The 24,011-nt window shown below is 41.7% G+C and overlaps 1 protein-coding gene across 3 annotated transcripts in view; it reads left to right on the top strand.

The window, feature by feature from the left end:
- The window catches only part of LOC308299334 (calcium/calmodulin-dependent protein kinase type II subunit beta-like), a gene marked incomplete at both ends in the record, with an annotated part of 92,783 nt that overhangs the window by 7,906 nt on the left and 60,866 nt on the right, over window positions 1-24,011 (top strand). For all 3 annotated transcript variants that reach the window (XM_080743095.1, XM_080743096.1, XM_080743094.1), the window contains 3 exons: window positions 9,148-9,207; window positions 10,319-10,373; window positions 15,596-15,661. In XM_080743095.1, coding sequence (XP_080599221.1) covers window positions 9,148-9,207; window positions 10,319-10,373; window positions 15,596-15,661 — 181 coding nt within the window. The remainder of the gene's footprint in view (window positions 1-9,147; window positions 9,208-10,318; window positions 10,374-15,595; window positions 15,662-24,011) is intronic.

Raw genomic sequence — 24,011 nt, 5'->3', positions numbered from 1 at the left:
AATGCCCACTATTCCTTAGTGCCCACTCTTCCTTAGTGCCCACTCTTTCTGTTACCGGTCCACTAAAGCATGCATTGTACACAAGAAATAAAGTGCAGAATGTCCTTGTATTGTCTGGCTCAACCTCATAAGAAGAGCGAGTGAATCGATTATCTTATTCCATTAGTGCAATTAGCTGGGCGTGTTTGGAAATATGAGCTCTGGGAGTAGTGCTGGAGTGCTCTCTGGTCGTTGTGGACGTTTCAGAGAGCTCTGTGCGTTGCTGTGCTTCCAGACAGAGCATCCAGTGCACACACTGCCCACTCTTTTATGTCAAGGACCCCCACATTCATATCAACTAGTCCTGTGCCCGGGGTTGCACGATGAGGGATTGAATGTAGGAGTCTCAGATGTAATGTCGGAGAACCCAGACCAGTCCCCGTTTGGCAGAATAGTCACCATCGATGTCCAGTTGTGCCATACCCGTTGTATCGAATACCAGAAAAGTCGCCCTCTTTCAAAGTCGCCCCAGACTCGTTTCCCAACGGGTCTGTGGCCTTAAGCTAGATGCAGATTAGACTAAAATCAAATCTGTGCTTCTGGGGGTCCCTGGAACAAAAAAGTTTGCAATAGGGGTCCATCCGTGGAACAAAATATTTTGAGATGGGGGTCCACGGCCAAAAACACATTTTGGGGGTCCTTAACCACTGATTAACCACACATTCTACAAATGTCTTCTAAATCAGGGGTCTTCAACAGGGGGTCCGCGACCCCTAGGGGGTCCGCGGAGGTACTGCAGGGGGTCCGCGAAATTATTGCTTTTTTTTTGTGCTTTTTTTTTGTGCTTTTTTTTTCATTTTTCACATCTATGTTAAAAAATAAATCATGATTCTATCCATTTTGAATAGCTTGAATACATGATTACTATGCAATTGACAGATTGTTGATATTATTGACATTGGTTCTCAGTTAATAAGTAGTAAGTACTGTATGTTTAGAAATGTTAGTGGTACGGCCCACCCTGCTCGCTGTAACTTGTACAGTTTAAAATAAAAAATATGTCGTAGCCCCGACCCCCCCACCCTACGAGGTGGTAGGGGGTCCCTGCTCCATCTTCCCATCAGTTTGGGGGTCCCCGGCCTGAAAACGTTGAAGACCCCTGTTCTAAATCATAACAATTTTCTGAAAAGAACGTATGTTGCCATCAGTGTTTCTCAAACTTTGTCATGTGAAGGACCCCCAGAATGATATGTATTTGGCTACGGACCCCCATCACAAAATATTTTGTTCCAGGGACCCCCAGAAGCAAATATTTGATTTTTGTCTATTCTGCATCTAGCTTAAGGCCACAGACCCGTTGGGAAACGAGTTTGGGGGCGACTTTGAAAGAGGGCGACTTATCTGGCTACCGTTGTATCCATCAGTCCATTCCCGTCTGTCTGGCTGGCACTCTTTTACGCCCATATGTATATGGTGTTCCGTGTCCAAGCCAGTATGTGATGTCATCTCCAAATTTGGGCACTGCATTGATGTCAGTCAGTGATGTCAGTTGGGCATTGTTACCATGGTGGCGACACTGTTTAGTATCAGTGATGTCAGCATGCAGACAGATGGCGGACAGACATTTGGTAAATTAATAGTTTGATTGATGTGGCAATGGACCCCCCATTTGAAATACTTTGTGCCCAAGGCAAGACAAGATTTGTATTGTTAAAAAGTATAACATTTTCAAGGTTTGTTTTTAACGAAAAATAGCAGATCTACAAGAGTTAAATGGTTTTGTTAACTAATTTTGCTATAGAGCATCGCTGTGGGCGTGGTTTACTGGTCCCACTAAAACATATCCCGTTCATTTTCCTCATAGACTTTCACGAAAATATTTATAACAATTATGTTAAGCCTAGAACCAAGCCATCCAGGATTGCAGTGAATCATGACCATAAAACCTTTATTTCTATGAAAAGAACATTTTGAAAATCGCTAAACAAAGAGTAGTTATTAAATGTAGTATATCAAATAATTAAATATTAAAATATGTTTTCACATAGGATCAAAGGTTTTATGGTCATGATTCACTGCAATCCTGGATGGCTTGGTTCTAGGCTTAACATAATTGTGGGCTCGCCTGTAAGGCGAGCACACTTTAGATATTGTCATTATTTATTGTGGGCTCGCCAATAAGGCGAGCACACTTTAGATATTGTCATTATTTCTATACTAGGCAGGCAGGCAGTCAGTGCAAGTATCAAAAAACTTTGGTTCCTTTCTACTTCCTACATACTTAGTGAGAAAATGAAAATAAAAACATCAATGTGTTCAGTTTACAGTGGCGAAGTGTGCTATTATTTTTTATAGCAATCGGCCAAATGGTGGCGCTGTAGGAAGCCTTCGAAAGTGCGAACTTTGAACAGGTATAGCTCATGCTGTGTTTGAGGTACAGGCATGAAACCTGTATACACGTATGCGTCTCCTCATGCCGAACAACTTTTACCCTCTAACTTTTGACCTCTGACCTTTAGGTCTCCCACAATTCGGAATTATATGAAAAACAGTAAAAATCTATCTCCTCCTGGGATTTTCGCGTCAAGTGCACAAAACTTTTTTCACATGAACTTTGGACCATTACGGTCAGATTAATCAACCAGATTTTTTTTAAAGTGAAATATAATATTTTAATAATAGTTTTATGCAAATTATTCTTCTGCCTCTAAATCATACATGCAAAGTTACACGTTCATGGCATTTGGCAAAGATGTGGAGGGTTAGTCAAAGTATCACTGAAACCAATTTTATTCCAATCGGCCAAAGGGGGGCGCTATACGAAGCGTTTGAAAATTCAAACTTCAAACGGGCATAAGTCATGACTCGTTTCGTTTGAAGACATGCAACTTGTTACACGCGTGCTTTGACTCAAGCGGAAGACATCTGTGTCGTTGTTAAGTAAGCTCCGCCCTTCGATTTTCCGCCATTTTGAGCAGTTTGTAAAACGCGTAAACCCGCTTTTATTCTGGAATTTTCGCATCACGTGCACAAAACATTTTTTACGTTAACTTTGGACCGATATCTAAAGATCTGTCAGATCGGATTTCTTTAAAATTGAAACATGCTTTTTTAAATAAATTCAATGAATATTGCAGTTTTATGCAAATTATTCTTCTGCCTCTAAATCATACATGCAAAGTAACATGTTCATGGCATTTGGCAAAGATGTAGAGTGTTAGTCCAAATATCACTAAAACCAATCTTACCCCAATTGGCCAAAGGGGGGCGCTATATCATTTTGAGCAGTTTGTGAAACGCTTAAACCCGTTAGGATTTTTTTTTTGCAATTTGCATGAAACATTCTACACACAATCTAAGGACCTTTATCTAATATGCCTATGAAGTGCACACACACAAAAAAATAATAATAATGAATATAGCTGCAAGCAGCGATAAAGTGGCCAAAGCCAAAAACACCTCAAATCATGAACACAGCCTGCAATGTGCGTGAAATCTTGCAAGCACATTCCCAATAGGTCAAGGAACAGATACCACCCTTCTTACATTGGCCTGTTATAGCGCCACCAGCGGGTCAACTTTTGCACAACACATTTTTGGAACAAAATGGACCAATCTTTGACGTCAGTAACGTCAAAGAGAGCACTGCCTGCGATCTTGACATTTTGTACTTTTATAGCCATTGTTTTCTGGCTTGAAGCGAGCCCACAATTGTTTCGAAGGAACAATATTTTTCTAGTTAGTCAGTCAGACAGTTCTCCTCAAAACTTCGGTTCCTTTCAACTCCTACATACTTAGTGAGAAAATGAAAATAAAAACATCAATGTGTTCAGCTTACAGTGGCGACGCGTGCTATTACTTTTTACAGCAATCGGCCAAATGGTGGCGCTGTAGGAAGCCTTCGAAAGTGCGAACTTTGAACAGGTATAGCTCATGCTGTGTTTGAGGTAAAGCCATGAAACCTGTATACACGTATGCGTCTCCTCATGCCGAACAACTTTTACGCTCTGACTTTTGACCTCTGACCTTTAGATCCCCCAGAATTTTGAATTATATGAAAAACAGTAAAAATCTATCTCCTCCTGGGATTTTTGCATAACGCGCACAAAGCTTTTTTCACATGAACTTTGGACCAATACGGTCAAACTAGTCTCGGCGGATTTCTTTTAAAGTGAAATATATTTTTTTTATAATTCAATCAATATTGCGGTTTTATGCAAATTATTCTTCGGCCTCTAAATCATACATGCAAAGTTACACGTTCATGGCATTTGGCAAAGATGTGGAGGGTTAGTCAAAGTATCACTGAAACCAATTTTATTCCAATCGGCCAAAGGGGGGCGCTATACGAAGCGTTTGAAAATTCAAACTTCAAACGGGCATAAGTCATGACTCGTTTTGTTTGAAGACATGCAACTTGTTACACGCGTGCTTTGACTCAAGCGGAAGACATCTGTGTCGTTGTTAAGTAAGCTCCGCTCTTCGATTTTCCGCCATTTTGAGCAGTTTGTAAAACGCGTAAACCCGCTTTTATTCTGGAATTTTCGCTCCACGTGCACAAAACATTTTTTACGTTAACTTTGGACCGATATCTAAAGATCTGTCAGATCGGATTTCTTTAAAATTGAAACATGCTTTTTTAAATAAATTCAATGAATATTGCAGTTTTATGCAAATTATTCTTCTGCCTCTAAATCATACATGCAAAGTAACATGTTCATGGCATTTGGCAAAGATGTAGAGTGTTAGTCCAAATATCACTAAAACCAATCTTACCCCAATTGGCCAAAGGCTATATCATTTTGAGCAGTTTGTGAAACGCTTAAACCCGTTAGGATTTTTTTTTGCAATTTGCATGAAACATTCTACACACAATCTAAGGACCTTTATCTAATATGCCTATGAAGTGCACACACACAAAAAAATAATAATAATGAATATAGCTGCAAGCAGCGATAAAGTGGCCAAAGCCAAAAACACCTCAAATCATGAACACAGCCTGCAATGTGCGTGAAATCTTGCAAGCACATTCCCAATAGGTCAAGGAACAGATACCACCCTTCTTACATTGGCCTGTTATAGCGCCACCAGCGGGTCAACTTTTGCACAACACATTTTTGGAACAAAATGGACCAATCTTTGATGTCAGTAACGTCAAAGAGAGCACTGCCTGCGATCTTGACATTTTGTACTTTTATAGCCATTGTTTTCTGGCTTGAAGCGAGCCCACAATTGTTTCGAAGGAACAATATTTTTCTAGTGCTAGTTGTTATAAATATCTTTGTAAAAGTCTATGGGGAAAATGAACGGGAGATTTTTTAGTGGGACCAGTAAATCACTTCCGCTGCGATGCTCTATATAGGAACCCTGGGGGTCCCTGGACCCCAGTCTTGAGACCCACTGCCGTAGACAGTATTCACCATGCAATAAGTATGCAATCATGCAATAGTCATGTTACATACATGGATTGAATTAGACAGCCAGGCAATAATCATGTTTAATACATGATTGACATGAATGATGAATTAAGTCAATTTTAAGTGATGAAAATAGTTAATGTGTTAATCTCCTCTGATGGTCAGTAAATGAACTGATATCAGACACTCCATGACGTCAACACCAGTGAGCTCTGACTGCCATCTGAGTGGATTCTCAGTGTATTTCCAACCTAAGCAGTGTTGCCAAGTCTGCTTATTATAAGCGGCTTTGGTGACCTTGGTACTTGCTGGTTGCTTTTTTTTTTTTTTTGCTTGGTTCTAAAGTGTATGCGTATTTGGGCTTACTTTCCTTACAGTTTACAGTTTACAGTTTAGGCATTTAGCAGACGCTTTTAATCCAAAGCGACTTACAATAAGCAGGTAATACACATCACTATAATAAGCAAGATAATATGTCAGTACATTAACAACAATATAACAAATGCATAGGAATATCAATCTAGAAAAAACAATAACAAAGGTAGACCATGCACCTAATTAGAGAAAAAAATGCTATCTAGCTTCATGTATTGTCATTGGTGGCCACTGTTAATGTTGTTTAAATTAGTGGTACTCAAACCTTTTCACGTCGTTAATTCCCAAAATGAATGTACAGGTACTTGGCCACAGATCTGAAAATATTTTGTGCACGATTAGTGTATTATTCTTTTCAAAAACATATTTTTTTCACCATTTTCTCACAACGAGCTTGTAGAACCGATGGGTATAGGTTCCAAGTGGTCATGTCTCATGTGGCCCTACTTTTGACATGTTTTCATAGCCTTATAGCTTCATCGCTTATTTTTCTCGGCAAGATCTGGCAACACTGCTCCTAAGTGGCGCTTGCAATGTGTGCACACTGTACATGTGTGTACTGTGTGCGGTAGCACATGCATGTGTCTATGTGTGGGCACAGGACATGTGTTTGTGTGTTCGTGCACATGTGTGTGGGTGGGCTATAAGAAGTGGAGGTGTGGGCTGATGGTTCATCATTATATGCTGCATCCAAGAGGGACTCGTCTCTATAGGCTTATATTAGCATGTTGTTTATAGCTGGCTGCTGTGATAGAGGCACACATGTGACCAGGGACGTGCAGAGAATGTTGTTTTTTTGTATTGTATGATGTTTGAAATAAATAAAAAGAAAGAAAGAAGGAATGTTAGAGAGGCAGGGGCTGACATTTCCCCAGTAAAAGGGCCTTTTGGTGGAAATATCGAAAATAGCTGATTTTCGGACTGGAGAGGGCACTTTTTACTGACAGTTAAAGGAGTAGTTCACCCCCAAAATGACTTTTTTTTCCCATTTCTGCCATGGAGACTAGAGTTCAATAATATTTTTAGTTTTTTGTCACATTCCTAAGACAAAAATGTGATAACAATAAATTTACCCCCATTCGTTCCAATGGGGGTAAATTTACTCGAATCAAATTTTTGTCTTAGGAATGTGACAAAAAACTAAAAATATTATTGAACTCTACTCTCCATGGCATGAGTAATCAATAGAAAAAAAGTCATTTTGGGGGTGAACTACTCCTTTAAAAGGGCATTTGATGTCTATGCGTGCACGTGCCTGCATGTGACTGTCTGAGGCATGACCACTCTCCTCTCATCTTTTCTCCTCTTTCCACCTCTCTACGTCTCTCCTCTCCCGTCCTCAAATTTTAAACATTTTTCAAAGATATTGGATATTACTTTGGTTAATAATACTAGTGCCCGGGGTGTGTGCGATGAGGGATTGAATGTAGGAGTCTCAAAAGTAATGTTGACCGGTGGCCGTCGGGCAGAATAGTTAGTCATCATCCATGTCCTGTTGTGCAATACCCATTGTATCCATCTGTCTGGCTGGCTGGCTCTCTTTTATGCCCATATATGGTGTTCCGTGTCCAGGTCAGTTTCTGATGTCATCTCCAAATGTGGGAAAGAAGTAGTCGCCAGCACTCAAGGAATCTCCTTTTTACATGATTTTATTTACCTCAATGGACAGAGTGAAGTCAACGGACGCGCCCAAATGTGGGCACTGTGGTGATGTCAGTCAGTGATGTCAGTTGGGCATTGTTACCATGGTGGCGACAATGTTTAGTATCAGTGATGTCAGCATGCAGACAGACGGCGGACAGACATTCGGTATATGAATAGTTAGATTGGTTATTATTATTATTATTAAATCAGACTGGCCCCCACCATAGAGGTTTTTAAATCTCGTCTCAAGACACACCTTTACGCCCTGGTTTTGTTTTCTGTTTCACTGTCCGCTGACGCGGCTGCATCCTGTATTGTCAGTGATTTGTGTTCTCCTATTGTTTTTTTGTTTTATTCCACTGTGTGTTCTTTTTGTTTCTTCCTTTTTCTGTATTTTAGCCTTATAGTGTATTTAGCTTTTATTCTTCTGTACAGCACTTTGTAAAATGTGCTAAGCTGGGGCGATATCGACATTTTGTTACCGCGATTACCGTCTTCCCATTTACCGCCGGTACTGCGGTAATTACCGCACCCCTGTATCTATTAATTAAGGTCGCCTCTCCACAGCCTGCCTGCCCGAGTTATACTTCTCCGTACAGCACAGCGGGTCTGGCTTTGAAAGGAGCAGATCTACAAGCTCACAACACATCGCATCAGCGACGCGTTCTGAGCTTTTAGATCTGCACTGTCGGGTTACCATAGTAACGTAGGCTAGCTACTTGGGCTTTTCAGACACAAACAGCTGTGTGAACAAACCAGAAGAGGATGGGTAGTCAGATCGTGTACAGTGATTCTGTAAACTCACGTCACGTCTCAACTCTCAAATCGCAGTGATTGAGTGCTGCTATATACAGGTTTTAGTTACAAGACTTGACAGAAAAGGTTATAAAATCGCCGACGGCCGCCGGACGGGGCACAACGCGCGACGCGGTGGAAAAAGTAAAATTGTTTCATTTTCGGTTTTAGTCCACGTGGCCTGCGCTCCGCCAGTAATCCGTATGAATAAAAAAAGATATGCCACAACACAAGGTATGTATTAACATCCTTGTGTCGTGTGGATTACAGAGAAAGTTTTACGCTGCTCTGTACTCCTCTACGAGGCTTGCCTGTCCAGGCTTTGCACTGCAGGTCTGTGTCTCGGAGTGACGTATGTGGCTTCCAAACATGTGGTACACGGCCCAGAGCAGAGCGGCATGGAGCGCATGCGGTCCTCGCTTCTCCCCTGTTTTAAAAATCGCTTGTTTTCCAATAAAAAATATACATTTTTTTTGTCTTTTTTTACCGCGGTAAGCACACTGACACCGGGTACGGCGGTACGGCGGTTACCGTACCCAACCCTAGTGCTATATAGATAAAGTGTATTGGATTGGATTGGATTACAGCATTCTCATGTTGACATGTCTTGTAGACCATCAGAAACTGTTCTATTGGCCTACTGGTCCAGGCGCATACCACGTAGGCATTGCCACATAGGCATGGATGCCTGGCGGCGTCGCCGGTTCGATTCCCGATCCGGACGACCTTTGCCGCATGTCACTCCCGATCTCTCCCCCCATTTCCTGTCAGTCTACTGTCCTATCAATGAAGGCATTAAAGCCTAAAAAACAAATCTTAAAAAAAAGAAACTGTTCTATTGGTTAATGTAGCTTTCTCCTATCATATCTCATGTCTTGTAGAAACTGTTCTATTGATTATTACAGCTGTGTCTCCTATCATATCTCATGTCTTGTAGATCATCAGAAACTGGAGAGAGAAGCCAGGATCTGTCGGTTGCTGAAGCACTCCAACATCGGTGAGACTCCACTGATATGAATGAACACACAGTCGCTGTTGGGTAGAAACCTTCTGTCTCCATGTTACTTTGTTCTTCTTTAAAGCGAAAAGAAAGAGTAGTGTGGTGGTGTTACCTGCAGAAACACATCGCTGTATTTTCCCACGGTCATGAAATTCCTTGGAATTAATCAAAATATGTTTTGGAAAATAGCAAAAGTAGCAGATGTACCATCTCCAATCTTTGTGGATGTGCTTATTCTGATGCTTTTGTGTGACGCTATAGTATGATCAAGTTGGACGTTAATCTACGAGAAACAGAAATCACAAAGTTCAAATATGGTGATAAGAGGTTTCTGCCCGACAGCCAGCAACGAAACACATAGTTTTTGTCCAACATTATGCTGTTGTAAGTATTTTCAATGTTTAATTTGTCATTTTAGAGGTATTAAAAAGTCCTCAAATTGTCACTTTAGAAATGCACAGATACTCCCTAATCCCTATACACTTTATGTTGGATTGTTTACTGTTTGAGTAGGAAAACAATATTGCACATCAAGTTAATCAGCTGGGGACCCCACCAAATAATTTGGGGACCCCCCTGGGGGTCCCGACCCACAGGTTGAGAACCACTGCATTGTTGCACCGTATGATTGCTACAGGCTTGGAAATGGGCTGAAATACGTTGGAAAAGCTATGGGAAAAGTTTTGAAATGTCATTGTTAAACCCATTCAGAACGGGTACACATTATTGTGTATCATCATTTTATGCTTTAACTATTGAAAAATAGTAGATATACAAGCTCACAGCGCGGCAACGAGTGCCGTGCTGCGAGCTTGTAGATCTGCTATTTTTCACTGGTTAAAGCATTCAATAATTCTAGGCCTAAATGGGTTAAAAATATGTGCGAAACCTTGCAACAACTACATTGGAATGCATTGGAACGCAGGTTCTTTTGACAACAATTTGGACATACCTTTTGCCCTGTGCCGGTTTCCACCCGGCACAATTCAATAAAGAATTCAGAGTGTACTGCGCGAGTGCACTCTCTCTTTCCCGCCTGCCTCTTTATAAACTCTCTCTTTCTCTCTTTCTCCTTCCTCTCTTTGCTTTTGTCTGTCTTCTCTTCCAGTCCGTCTCCACGACAGCATCTCGGAAGAAGACTTTCATTATCTGCTGTTCGACCTGTGAGTCTGTTTTCTGCCCTTGGATTATGCAGTGGTGGTAAAAAAGTACTCACATTTTGTGCTTAGGTAAAAGTATCAGTCTACTGCAATGTAAAAATACTGTTAAAAGTACAATTCCAGAATTAAAAATGCACTTGAGTAAAAGTACAAAAGTATTGGCATCAAACTATTCTTAAAGTACCAAGGGTTACCAAGTAGAAAGTCATCATTATGCAGAATGTCCCATTTCACAGTGCATGCATTTTATACAATGCATAAATTGTATAAAAATCCTTAGCAGATCCTCAATGCTCACATTACCAGACATTTACTTGTAGCAGTAATATTTCCACATTGCAGAGAGAAGGCCTATTGATACTTTTACTTAAGTAAAAAAAATGTACTTTTTCCACCACTGATTATGTTCACATACTCCAGCATTGTGTTCTTCTAGTGTTGTTGCCTTTTTATCAATTCTTTCAACTCCAATGTAGTCTTCATGCCAATTATCTCCTCCCCACACACATTTCTGTGGGTTGTCACTGCTGTTGTATCCTACTGACTCAACTGACAGCAGAGCAGAGGTGGGACAAAGTCCCTGTTTTGCAAGTCCAAGTAGAATCTCAAGTCTTTGCTCTCGTGTCTCGCATACATTTAGGCATTTAGCAAAAGTCTCAAGTCAAGACACGCAAGTCCAAGTCCTACACGTTTATTTTGACTCCCAAACAAGTCATAATGCCAATTAATACTATGTAAAGATTTACATAAATCACATGAATTCTTCACAATTTGTATATATATATATATAATATATATATATATATATATATATATATATATATATATATATATATATATGTAAACAAGGTTGTCCAACAGAAGGTAGAGTTGATATTGTACGTGTAATTTCCTCCTTGAGGACAAGGGTTAACCCAACTACTTTACATGCCATACAAAAGATAATCAGATAAACTAAAATAATTAGAAACTTTGACTCAATCCTACATCCTACATATAACTTAAGAAAGTCAGTCAGTCACACTTTCTATCTGTCTTGCTTGATTCTCCTCAGTGACTTACCCCCAAAATGCCTTTTTTTCTATTGATTACTCATGCCATGGAGACTTGAGTTCAATAATATTTTTTTGTATTTGTCGCACTCCTAAGACAAAAAATTGACTACTGTAAATGTACCCCCGTTGATTCCGGATCGGTACCGAATGCATTTGGGCCCCCATCCGGAACCAATGGGGGTACATTTATTGTAATCAAATTACTGTCTTAGGAATGCAACAAAAAAATATAGATATTGAACTCAAGTCTCCATGGCATGATTAATCAATAGAAAAAAAGTCATTTTGGGGGTGAACTACTCCTTTTAAGCAATGACTCTGAACTTGCACAAAGCCATTGACTATTAGCATACAGTATGTACACCATGAGGAAGCCTGTTTTTCAAGCTGTTTATTTGCGTTTTTTTTTTGTGTGTGGAAACTGTAGAACTGCATGAGTGACCACGTGTGCTGCCACCAGGATTGTATGTTGTCACAGTTACGGTCCCCCAGGCTATGGGATGCAATGTATTAGCTCTGAATTGTAGGGGTTGAGGCAATACATTTTGTGAGACTCTTTGTTTGAGCTCACAACACCTTTTTCATCTTTCTTATATTGTTTAACAGGTTTTTTTAGGTATTAAAAAGGTCCTTAAATTGTCATCTGGGGACCCCCCAAAGTTAGCTACGTGGGGCCCCCCCTGGGGGTCCCCACCCACAGGTTGAGAACCACTGGTGTTAATGCTCGACAAAGCCGGATGCACCGCGGTGGATTCGATCCCCCTCGGACTCCGTGCTGCCTGGCGGTGGTGGTGGGCAGATACTTTACCGCTGCGCCACCCGAGAGCCTTATGTTCACATTCACATGCTACTGCCTGCTGAAGAGGGGCTGAAATAGAAGAGTAACCATCTCACACTCTGCTGTGTAATGTACCTGCTGTACTGAGTATCTGCTGCAGTAGAATCCTCTCTGTCGTCTCTGCATGTGGAAACCTTCATGTGTTACCAAGAACTGTTACTTTTTCAGGATTTAAATTCAAAAGCAGCAATAGTAGCATATCGTCGTTGTCGGGTGGAAACCTTCTTGTATGTCCAAAACCGTTGGTTTTGTATAATCATCTAAAAAATTAACTAAACTAGTGAAAACAGCCAATCTACAAGCACACAACGCCTTGCGATGCGAGGCGGTGTGTGCTTGTATATAGGCTGTTTTCACTAGTTTTGTGCGACGGTCTTGTATGATGAAGCAGGGCTTTGCTTTACCAAAAAACATACACATTTGATACAAGGTTTCTGCCCGACAGTGACGATATGTGCAAGTTCAAAGCGCGTCGCTCGTGGATCCGCTACTTTTGATGGGGACTGCCCATACTGTAAGTCCGACAATTCATTATCCCGACTTCGTGGCTACGCGTGTGGTTAGGGATAGGGTTAGTAACGGGGTCGAGTCGGACAAACGTAACATCGGAGTAATGCACCAATGACACGGCACCACTTTTGCTGCTTTTGTGTGACGCTGTAGTATGATGTAGTATGGTGTTTATGAATAAAACACAAAGTTAAAACATGGACACTGAGAGGTTTTCCCTCACAGCAAAGATATACTGTGTTATCAGATGTAGTAGCTTCTGGAGAATCTATTGTAGCTATTGTAGTATCTGAGGTATCTATTGTAGTATCTATGGTATCTATTGTAGTATGTGCTGCACTATCTGGTGTCGCATGAGCTGTAACTGTCCACGGGAGGATTTGCAGTGGCATCTACTATTAGAATCTACTATAGCATATGTTGTAATAGGCTATCTTTTGTAGTATCTAGTATCTATTGTAGTATCTATTGTTGTCACCGTAGGTCCCATTTACCATGAAAACATGTGGCTCATGTGCGTCACGCTCCTTATATGACCAAGACAGAATTCATTTGCAAGTGTGACTCGCGTTACGGCAACCACACTTCTTGCAAATGAATTCTGTCCTTGTCCCTTTCATGCCCATATATGGAGATCCCTGATGTCATCAATATTAAGCTCATATTTGGGAATGCCCATATATGGACATATTGTGTCAGTCTCAGTTTTTTCAGCGCAAATGGCGAGGTCGCTTCTCGCCCTTAGGGCGTCTTAATGGTATCTATCGTAGTATATTGTAGGATCTATTAGTATATATTGTATCTATTGTAGATAGTTATTAGGGTGTCTTTTGTATTATCTATTGTAGTATTTGCTGCACTACAGTATGCTGGTTGTGTGAGCTGTAACCGTCTACTGTAGTATCTGCTGTAGTATCTAGTGTAGAATCTATTGTAGTATATTGTGTAGTATCTATTGTAATATCTATTGCATCTTTTTATTATCTGCTGCACTATACAGTATGCTGGTCGTATGAGCTGTAACCGTATACTGTAGTATCTACCGTAGTATCTGCTGTAGTATATGCCGTAGTATCTAGTGTAGTATCTACTGTAGTATGTTGTGTAGTATCTACACTACGGTTAGTGTTTGCTGTACAGTAGTATTGGCTCTGTCTCCTCCTGGTCAAACAGCACCGCATCCATCCATCCATCCAGTGTCTTTCTACGCCCCAGTTAATGTGATTTTTAGCGTAAAAAAAGGGAAAAACAGAAAATCTGCCGTCTTTCCACTCCTCCTCCTCCTCTTTGTTCTGTGTCTCCATCTCCCTTCTGAAGGCGAGCTTCCTCCATTACATAATGACACACATACACACACGCGCGCGCGCAGGCACGCACGCACACACACATACACAAGCGCGTGCGTGCACTGCAGTCTCCATGGCAACCGTTAGAGAGAGAGAATCCTGCAGTCTCAGGGCTTCCCCCTACCCAGGACATCCCCAGCCTGTGTGTGTGTGTGTGTGTGTGTGTGTGTGTGTGTGTGTGTGTGTGTGTGTGTGTGTGTGTGTGTGTGTGTGTGTGTGTGTGTGTGTGTGTGTGTGTGTGTGTGTGTGTGTGTGTGTGTGTGTGTGTGTGTGTCAGAGGCGTCAACCAGGTATGCCAAGGTATGGCAGCTGACACATACCTTGGCTACAGGGGGAGAAAAAATAAAATGTACTTTCTTAAAATGAATTCATCGTGCCTGTTGCTAAGGTATGGCAACATGACTGGTGTCAGGCACGCACGCTAAGACACAAGTCATGTTGCCATAACTTAGCTTTTGCTGAAGTGACGCCACTGATCGCCAGCCTGTGTGTGTGTGTGTGTGTGTGTGTGTGTGTGTGTGTGTGTGTGTGTGTGTGTGTGTGTGTGTGTGTGTGTGTGTGTGTGTGTGTGTGTGTGTGTGTGTGTGTGTGTGTGTGTGTGTGTGTGTGTGTGTGTGTCACTATACTTGCGAGGGCTAAAATGTATCGTAGCATTTGACAAATAAGACATTTTGTTTTGTGACTTAAATATTTTTCCCGATCCTCCTCACAAGATAAACGGATGTTTAGGTTAACAGTCTGGAACAGGTTCAGGTTTACAAGGCATTTATTTGAAGGTTAGATTTAGGGGTCGGGGGATTAGAATTGTGCCGGGTTTATGATTAATTCTGCGCCGGAATCGCACCGCGGAAAATGGCCAATGATGTACTTTACATCGGCTATTTTGCTTATAAAATTGCTATGAAAAAACGGCATTCATAAAATCGTCGTCCTAAAAGGTTGATTGATGTCCTCACGAGTACAGTAATAAAAATGTGTGTGTGTCTGTGTGTGTGTGTTTGTGTGTGTGTGTGTGTGTGTGTGTGTACAGACTACAGAGATTGCCTCTGTGAAAAAAATGCGTGCTTATAGTTTTTAACCCATTAAACCAGGAAAGCAATCTTGTCATCATCATCATTTGGGATGTTTGCGTCGGGCTATTCAAAAATAGCAGATGTACAAGCTTGTGCTCCACTGTGAGCATGTTACAGTACATCCGCTATTTTTATTGTTTAATCTTGAAACCGTGTATGGACAGATATGCCGAACTGAGAGAAAGAAACCACCAATCCCATACATGTGCAGATTCTGTCTTAAATGATAATGGATTTTAGATTTGTGTTTTAAGCTTATTAGATCTTTTTAGATTTGACGTTTTATATTGTAATCAGCTACAATAATTCTGTGTTTTCAACAGAACCTGTTCTCTTTAAACATCTGTGATCATGCTAATAGGTGAATAAACATGAACATATATGTGTGTGCTTGTGTTTTCAGAGTGACCGGAGGTGAATTGTTCGAGGACATCGTGGCGAGAGAATACTACAGTGAAGCAGATGCCAGGTACTGTAATCTCTCTCTCATCCCCTCCTCCTCCTCCTCCTCCTCCATGCCACCATGCTGCTCCCTCACATCCCTGCAGTGTTCTCTGGAGCCTGATGGTCTCTCACACGCCCCCCAAAATAGCAGATCTGCAAGCTACACAAACGCGTAGCGAGCGATTCGATTATGCGAAGCGTTTGTGAGCTTGTGGATAATCGCCGGGGTTGGAAACCTTGTATATCCGAAACCGTTGTGGTTCAGGAAATGGGGAGAAAAAAAGAACCTGCGTTCCAATGGATTTGATTTGATTTGATTTAGGTTTAAAGATATCAGTGGCCTCAGTGGCCTGGTTAGAGTGTCTGCCCTGAGACTGGGAGGTCAGGGTTTGATCCCCAGTCGGGTCATACCAAAGACTGTAAAAATGGGACCCAGTGCCTCCTGGCACCCCCTGTGTCCCTGTGACATACTAGTGTCATGTCCAGGGGGTGTTCTTGTACATCAAGCTGCCTCATGCTAAGGAAACAGGACATAGGCTCCTTGCCCCTATGGGCCTCAGGTCTCGGCAAGGCTTTCTTAAAACATATACAAGTAAAATCACAGTATAATCAGGGCGCCCGGTGGCCTACTGGTCTAAGTGCATACCATATAGGCATTGATGCCTGGCGGCGTCGCCAGTTCGATTCCCGATCCGGATGACCTTTGCCGCATGTCTCTCCCCATCTCTCCCCCCGTTTCCTGTCAGTGTACTGTACTATCCAATAAAGGCATAAAACCCCAAAAACAAATCTTAAAAAAAAATAATCACAGTATAATGTTAGTGCAGCATAACAGGGGCAGTTCTCCATTCCTAAACCTGCCATTCCTACCCACTGCCATTCCTACTGAGGTTAGGGTTTGGTTTAGAACACAAGAAAGCATAATGAAACACTTGTTTCCAATGTGGTCCTGCGTGCAATGTAGGGTAGTTATTATTTAGTCACATGATTTCGTTAAAACTTTTTTATTGGTAAAATATTTATAAAAACCCACGGACACACTTAACCAGTGTGAACCTGGCCTCACGATTTTGTGCTTGTAATTATAGGTAATTTGAGCTCGTAGATCGTCTATTTCCGCCATGTTTGCGCATCACTGTCACTCACAGCATAATGAGGTATTGAAGTGATGAAGCAAGTCCCTAATTGCTCCCCGAGTGAATGGCAGCTCACCGCTCCTAGCTGTTATAGTATGTGTAAATGCAGAGGACGACTTTCACGCTTGTGCATATACTTACATACACTGTATAATAATAATAGTTACCCACTTCCTCCCTAGGGGGAAATTCAGTATTTTCAGCCCAACCCAGCTGATTCGCTGTCCACAAGGAGCGCATGATACCCAGGGGGCAAACCAGCCTTTTTTTTAGGAAACCTGCATTTGCCCCGACATAAAAGGTTGTCCACCAGAAATATTATCTATGACCCAGTAGGATCACAACCTATATGGACAACCCGGTCAATTTGTACGGCAAAGTTCCAATATGGCCGCCTCAATATTAGCCCCTATTAGTTTTAATGGGGGGTGAATAGGGAAAAAATTTAAACTGAGGGATATTTCCACGAAACTTCACAGGTTGATCAATGGTATACATATGAACATTTTTTGTATTGCAAGTTTCCATGAAATCCAATATGGCCGCCACAATATGGCCGCCATAATGTAAGGACCCAGAAAATAGGTTTTGCCTCTAACTTCTGAACCAGATGAGCTAGAAACGCAAACTTGGTGTCTATTTCATGGTGTCTGACCATGGGAGACTCAATGGAATAGCTAATTTTATTATTGGGTGTGTCTGGACCTTTATTGTGCATATTTGCAAGATGGTGGATTCCCAAAATAGAGCTTTAACATAATTTATACCATGATTGTTGACTGCTTTTGCAAATACAAGCAATATGAATCCATTTGCTAAGATTTATGGCACAGAAGGGACTTATACCTGTATTATTCTTGAGTTTGCATGTTGTCAAAATGGCTGTAAACAAGATAATATATTTCCTGTCCGATTCTACTGTATGTAGTTGTAGCAATGACTTCAGATAAAATCAGAGACCAAAACAATGTATCTTAGAAATTATTTTTTTATTTAAAAAATTAATAAAAAAAGAGAGAGATTATCTCAATGAAATGAATGCAACTGCCTTTTTGGGTCTTTCACACATAGACATGCACATGCTTTCCAACAACTTCAGCTTCAGGGAAATTATAATGAACACATGATTAAAACAGGCTGCATTATAATGCAAATAATTGCTAGTCACTATCACTGTCATGTGTACCTATCCTGCTGCATCTTGTCTCCAGTCCTTGGCAACGACACCCCAAGTAGCATGCAATTCCCTTCTTCGCACATGAAGTTCAATCACCCGAGAGAGACTTGGAGTAGAACCGCTGCTCCTTCACTTGGAAAGGAGTCAGCTTAGGTGGTTCGGGCATCTAGTACGGATGCCCCCTGAGGTCCTCGATGCACGTCCCACTGGGAGGAGACCCCGTGGCAGACCTAAGACCAGATGGAAGGATTATATCTCCAGACTGGCCTGGGAACGCCTCGGTATACTCCCAGAGGGAGTGGAGGAAGTTACGCAGGATAAGGAAATCTGGAAGTCTCAGTTGGAACCGTTACCCCCGCGACCCGATTCCGGATAAGCGGTTGAAGATGGATGGATGGATGGATGGCACATGAACAGTTTTTCTGGCAGCCTTTGATACAGCTACATGATATTGCCTTGTCCATTGATATAGGCCAGGCTGGCTCTGTAGATGGACAGGGGACTGCCTTCCCATCACTGAGAGACCATCCATATTCAGTGAAGCAAGGGATGTCTGGCTTCGCGATGTGTGCAGTTTTATCTATTATGGCTGCAAGAGCAGCTCTTTTCAGGTGCAGGCCAAAGGCATTTTCTGTAGGTGGCAGCAGCTTCAACAGGGTTGATCGGTTATTTAGGAACTTGTACACTCTCAGCTTTGCCAGGTCAAAGTCCTCCGAATGGTCAGCTTTTGATGCATATACAGCTATCGTGAGGTCTCTAGCCTGATTCTTGACATCCTCTGAGAGGGAATAAGAGGAATTTTCACCAAACTCCTGAAGTGCAGTGAGATCTAGACCCATGCTGGTCTCGAACCATGCCTTCTTTCCAGTGAAAAAGGGATAGCTGGTGGTATCTCTGCCACTCAGGCTGTGAATAAAGGGCAGGGCACGACACTGTGCGAGTCCAAGGGCTGAGACCATGTGATGGATAGGAAGATATGCATCCTGCTCTGTTCTCACCCACAGCTCTGGAAGGTCTAGGAGGTGGGTGGCAGCATGATATAGATGCCTATATCATGCTGCCGCCATGGGAAGGCAGTTCCCTGTCCATCTACAGAGCCAGCCTGGCCTATATCAATGGACAAGGCAATATCATGTAGCTGTATCAAAGGCTGCCAGAAAAACTGTTCATGTGCGAAGAAGGGAATTGCATGCTACTTGGGGTGTCGTTGCCAAGGACTGGAGACAAGATGCAGCAGGATAGGTACACATGACAGTGATAGTGACTAGCAATTATTTGCATTATAATGCAGCCTGTTTTAATCATGTGTTCATTATAATTTCCCTGAAGCTGAAGTTGTTGGAAAGCATGTGCATGTCTATGTGTGAAAGACCCAAAAAGGCAGTTGCATTCATTTCATTGAGATAATCTCTCTCTTTTTTATTAATTTTTTAAATAAAAAAATAATTTCTAAGATACATTGTTTTGGTCTCTGATTTTATCTGAAGTCATTGCTACAACTACATACAGTAGAATCGGACAGGAAATATAATATCTCGTTTACAGCCATTTTGACAACATGCAAACTCAAGAATAATACAGGTATAAGTCCCTTCTGTGCCATAAATCTTAGCAAATGGATTCATATTGCTTGTATTTGCAAAAGCAGTCAACAATCATGGTAGAAATTATGTTAAAGCTCTATTTTGGGAGTCCACCATCTTGCAAATATGCACAATAAAGGTCCAGACAAACCCAATAATAAAATTAGCTATTCCATTGAGTCTCCCATGGTCAGACACCATGAAATAGACACCAAGTTTGCGTTTCTAGCTCATCTGGTTCAGAAGTTAGAGGCAAAACCTATTTTCTGGGTCCTTACATTATGGCGGCCATATTGTGGCGGCCATATTGGATTTCATGGAAACTTGCAATACAAAAAATGTTCATATGTATACCATTGATCAACCTGTGAAGTTTCGTGGAAATATCCCTCAGTTTAAATTTTTCCCTATTCACCCCCCATTAAAACTAATAGGGGCTAATATTGAGGCGGCCATATTGGAACTTTGCCGTACAAATTGACCGGGTTGTCCATATAGGTTGTGATCCTACTGGGTCATAGATAATATTTCTGGTGGACAACCTTTTATGTCGGGGCAAATGCAGCACACCTTCCTTTGCCCCCTGGGTATGAGCAATTAGGGATTAATAGTCTTGCTCAGGGACACACAACAACATTGCTACCCTGGCCTGGAATCGAACCAGGGACAACCAGGGGCACTGGTTCCCCAGGCTGGCTCCCTAACCATTCAGCTGTGCCGCCCCTACAGTATATACAGTGACAAGAACACCTCAAGGAGTGGGCACTATTCTAATGCAATTCTATATTTTAACTTATACAATAGGGCAAACATATAAAACAAGAAATATGGAGATACAAGGTTTCAGCCCCATAGAGACGATGCAGCTCACCTGATTTTTACCATGCCCTGTACATCACGCTTCACACAATGACATACCTCTCTCTCTCAGCCATGCACATTGTTAACAAACGGATGAATTAACACAGACTATTTTATTGTGTAAAAACAAAAAGAATATAGAAAATAGGCCTACTTAATGAACCCTACTTAATGAAGGTAATGAAGTTTCCAGGTACAGTAGGGTTTCAGTGGTTCCTCTGTCTAGATTGTGTCTGACAAAGTTGGACGTTGAGAATATATCGTCTCTGTCGGCTGGAAACCTCACCATGTCCAAACCGTTCAGGATTCAAATTTAAGATTTAAGATATATAATTTAAATATAGCAGAAATAACAAATCTACAAGCGGATGCTTTTGCACAACATTGTAGTATGATCAAGTAGGACATTCATTTATGAAGAAAAAAAATGGCATGGCTCATGTCATGTGTAGTTATAAACCCATGGGAAAACCCTTGGAAAGCTTACGTCAGACTATCATCCACATGGGAAAAACTGTTGGAAAAACACAAAGCCAGGTATTGGAGCGGTTAGCACCGCTCAAAAAACACAAAAACAATTGAATAAGCAGATCTGAGGTTTCTTCCCGACAGCTACGATATGGATGTTGTCCCTTATCTTTTGCTCTTTACTGTATCAGTAGTTTCCAACCTTTCTCCTCCTATCAAGGTCCATTATTTATTCAGCATTTGAAATACAGACCACCATTTGATGAGATTGTTCATGCCTTACCCCTCATCCCTAAACTTCTTTGCCTTTTTTTTTTTTTTTTACTATTTTGAAAAACATTTTTAAATAGTTCAAATAGCCAACTCTTTACCAACTCTTACCATCATTTAGCTGGGGACCACCTGGAACTAGAGTTCTCAAATTCTGCCCGACCCCGACCGAACTGAAGTTTTCGGGCCCAGCCAGGTCTAAAATGCTAATTTGACGGGCCGGGCCTTGGGCAAAAAGAAAAATAAAGGATTCAAATTTTTTATTATAATTCTATTCAAATTCTGCCCGAAACCCGACCGTACCCAACCTGACCCAACTAAAATGTACGCTAATTGGTCAGCCCGAGCCGAGCCTCTGGTCCGCCCAGTTAGGACCGGGCCTTAATTTTCCAGGCCGGTTGAGAACTCTTACCTGGAACCTCCTCAAGGACCACTGGTTGAGAACCACTGCCCTCTTTATCTTTAAAAAGATAAGTTATGGATTTGCAGCTCTTACCTGTCAGGTTGTGGCTGAATGTACTGTATACTGTGTATACTGTGTCCTGGTTTATGTACTGTATTTGTATGCCTTCCTTTGCCCTCGTCCCTTGCAGCAGGGGTCTTCTTCAAGGTTTCTCAGGCCAAGGACCCCCTAAATGAGAGAAAAAGAGGAAGCAGGGACCCCCCGCTCCCCACACACTACGTGTATAAAATTGTTCTGCAGACTTTTGAATAGATTTCATAGATATCTTCATGGACCTGTTTGATAGCAACTATCATCAGTGTTGATGTTGGATTCATGTTAATCTGTATTTTCTTTTGTAAGTAAACTTCACATTTCACTCTGCTCTCTTTTCCCCCCTACAACGCCAAACCTCTTCGCAGAAAATAGCCGATCTACAAGCTCACCACGCCTCGCAGCGCTAATGTTCCCCTCAGAATATAGAGATGCTACAATTCAAGTGGTTAATGTAAAAAAAAACAAAAAAAAAAACATTTCTTATCACACAAGTTTTTGCAGACCCCCATGTAGTAACTCTGAGGACCCCCTACTTAGGGGGTCCCGGACCCCCCCTGTTGAAGACCCCTGCTTTTTAAGGTGTTGTTGCTGTCTTTTTACGTGATATTTTGTCCGTCTCTCCTCCTCCTCCTCTCCTCTCTTGTCTCCTCCTTGCCGTTGTTTTGTTCACTCTGTTGTTGTTGTTGTTGTTGGGTGCTTGTCGTTTAATTTACTGTTGTTCCTCTGTTGTGGTTTTTGTCTTCACAGTCACTGTATCCATCAGATCTTAGACTGTGTGTCTTACACCCACCAGCATGACATAGTGCACAGGGACCTCAAGGTGTGTGTGCGTGTGTGTGTGTGTGTGTGTGTGTGTGTGCGCGCACGTGTGCGTGCGTACGTGTGTCTGTGTGTTTGTCTTACAGGGGTTCATCCCTATGTTCACTCAGGGCCAGTGGTGGTGTAAAAGTAACTGTTACAAGTTAAAGTATTGCGTTTAAGATTTTTTTTCTTCAAATGTTCAAATTTACAAGCTCTGAGTTTTACAAGCACCAAATGTTCCTAATGGGATCCGTTGGTGAGCTCGTAGATGGCCTATTCTCAAATAGCTGAATTATAAAATATGGCTTAAAGATGTTAATGTATGTTTTGTAATAATAAATCCCAAATCAACAAAGTAGCATGTAAGAAAATATGTTAAAAAAAAATTGCAGTGGAGTAAAAAGTACCAAATATCTGTGAAGTAGAAAAGTATAAAGTATTGAAAAATGGAAATACTCCAGAAAACATAGGGTACTCAGAACTGTACTTAATTGCAATACTTGAGTAAATGTACTTAGTTACTTTCCACCACTGCCCAGGGTCCTGTGTGTGGGGAACATGACAAAGGGTCCTATGTTCCCAGGGTCCTACATCACCTGTTTCCTGACTGCACATACAGTACATAGTGCTTGACAATATGTGCATTTTAGGCTAGCTAACGTTTGTGGGCTAGCTACCTACAGTACTGTACATAAAGTTTTAACACTGACACTATACAAATGGACAAATGGGGTTCCATTTGTATACTGTCAGAGTTACTGACTTGTAAGGGTCCAGACTGTAGGCCTAAGACCCTTTTACCCCCCTTGTTTAGTTCCTGTTTACATTGAGTGTAATACTAGCTTTCATCGCATGCTTCTCTTCACTACCGCCCATTGATGACTATTGCAAACTTCGGACATAGACAGGATTAAAACATAAACATTTAATTGAAAGATACAGACTAATAAATTGCACAAATTCTCCGAAAGCCGAGTTAACATTTGGGGGCAACCGGGTAAGCACCTTTATATTTTGCATACATGTTCAGAGAAATACAGGATTTACTGGTGAAACTCCAGGACACACTGGGGGCCGGGGTGCAGGCCAAGACTACCATTGATACGAAAATAAAAGTCAGACTTGATTACAATACATCTATGATAGTCTAGACCCCCCCTAGAGGAACCCAGGGAGTCCCTGGAATCCACTTTGAGCACCACTGAGCTACATAACAGCTAGACAGCCTGGACAAGCGGCAAAATGAAAACCTTCAATGAACCGGGGGGAACATGGGGCCCGCCGGCTGGTCTCACCGGGTTGCATTTTCCTTGCAACCCCGGATGCAAGGGCTTTGGTCTTTGTGTTTGTGCTCACCTCCTGCCTGTGCTTTACACGTGTGCCTGTCTCTGTGCCCGTTGTCTGCCTGTTTGTAACAGCTTTTTGCTTCTGGATCTCTAGTATCGATGCACTTCTGTAGTCATTCTCAACCTTATTTTTTATCTATTCGTAATTTCAAGGACCTTCAGTTTGATATTAAGCATTATAAGGGCCCACGGAACACGATATGATTGTCTTTGATCTTTTTGGGTACACCCCGA

The sequence above is a fragment of the Nannobrachium achirus genome (genome assembly GCF_963921795.1).
Source record: "Nannobrachium achirus genome assembly, chromosome: 15".
In the NCBI taxonomy this organism is placed as follows: Eukaryota; Metazoa; Chordata; class Actinopteri; order Myctophiformes; family Myctophidae; genus Nannobrachium; species Nannobrachium achirus.
This window is presented reverse-complemented; position numbering and strand designations above follow the sequence as displayed.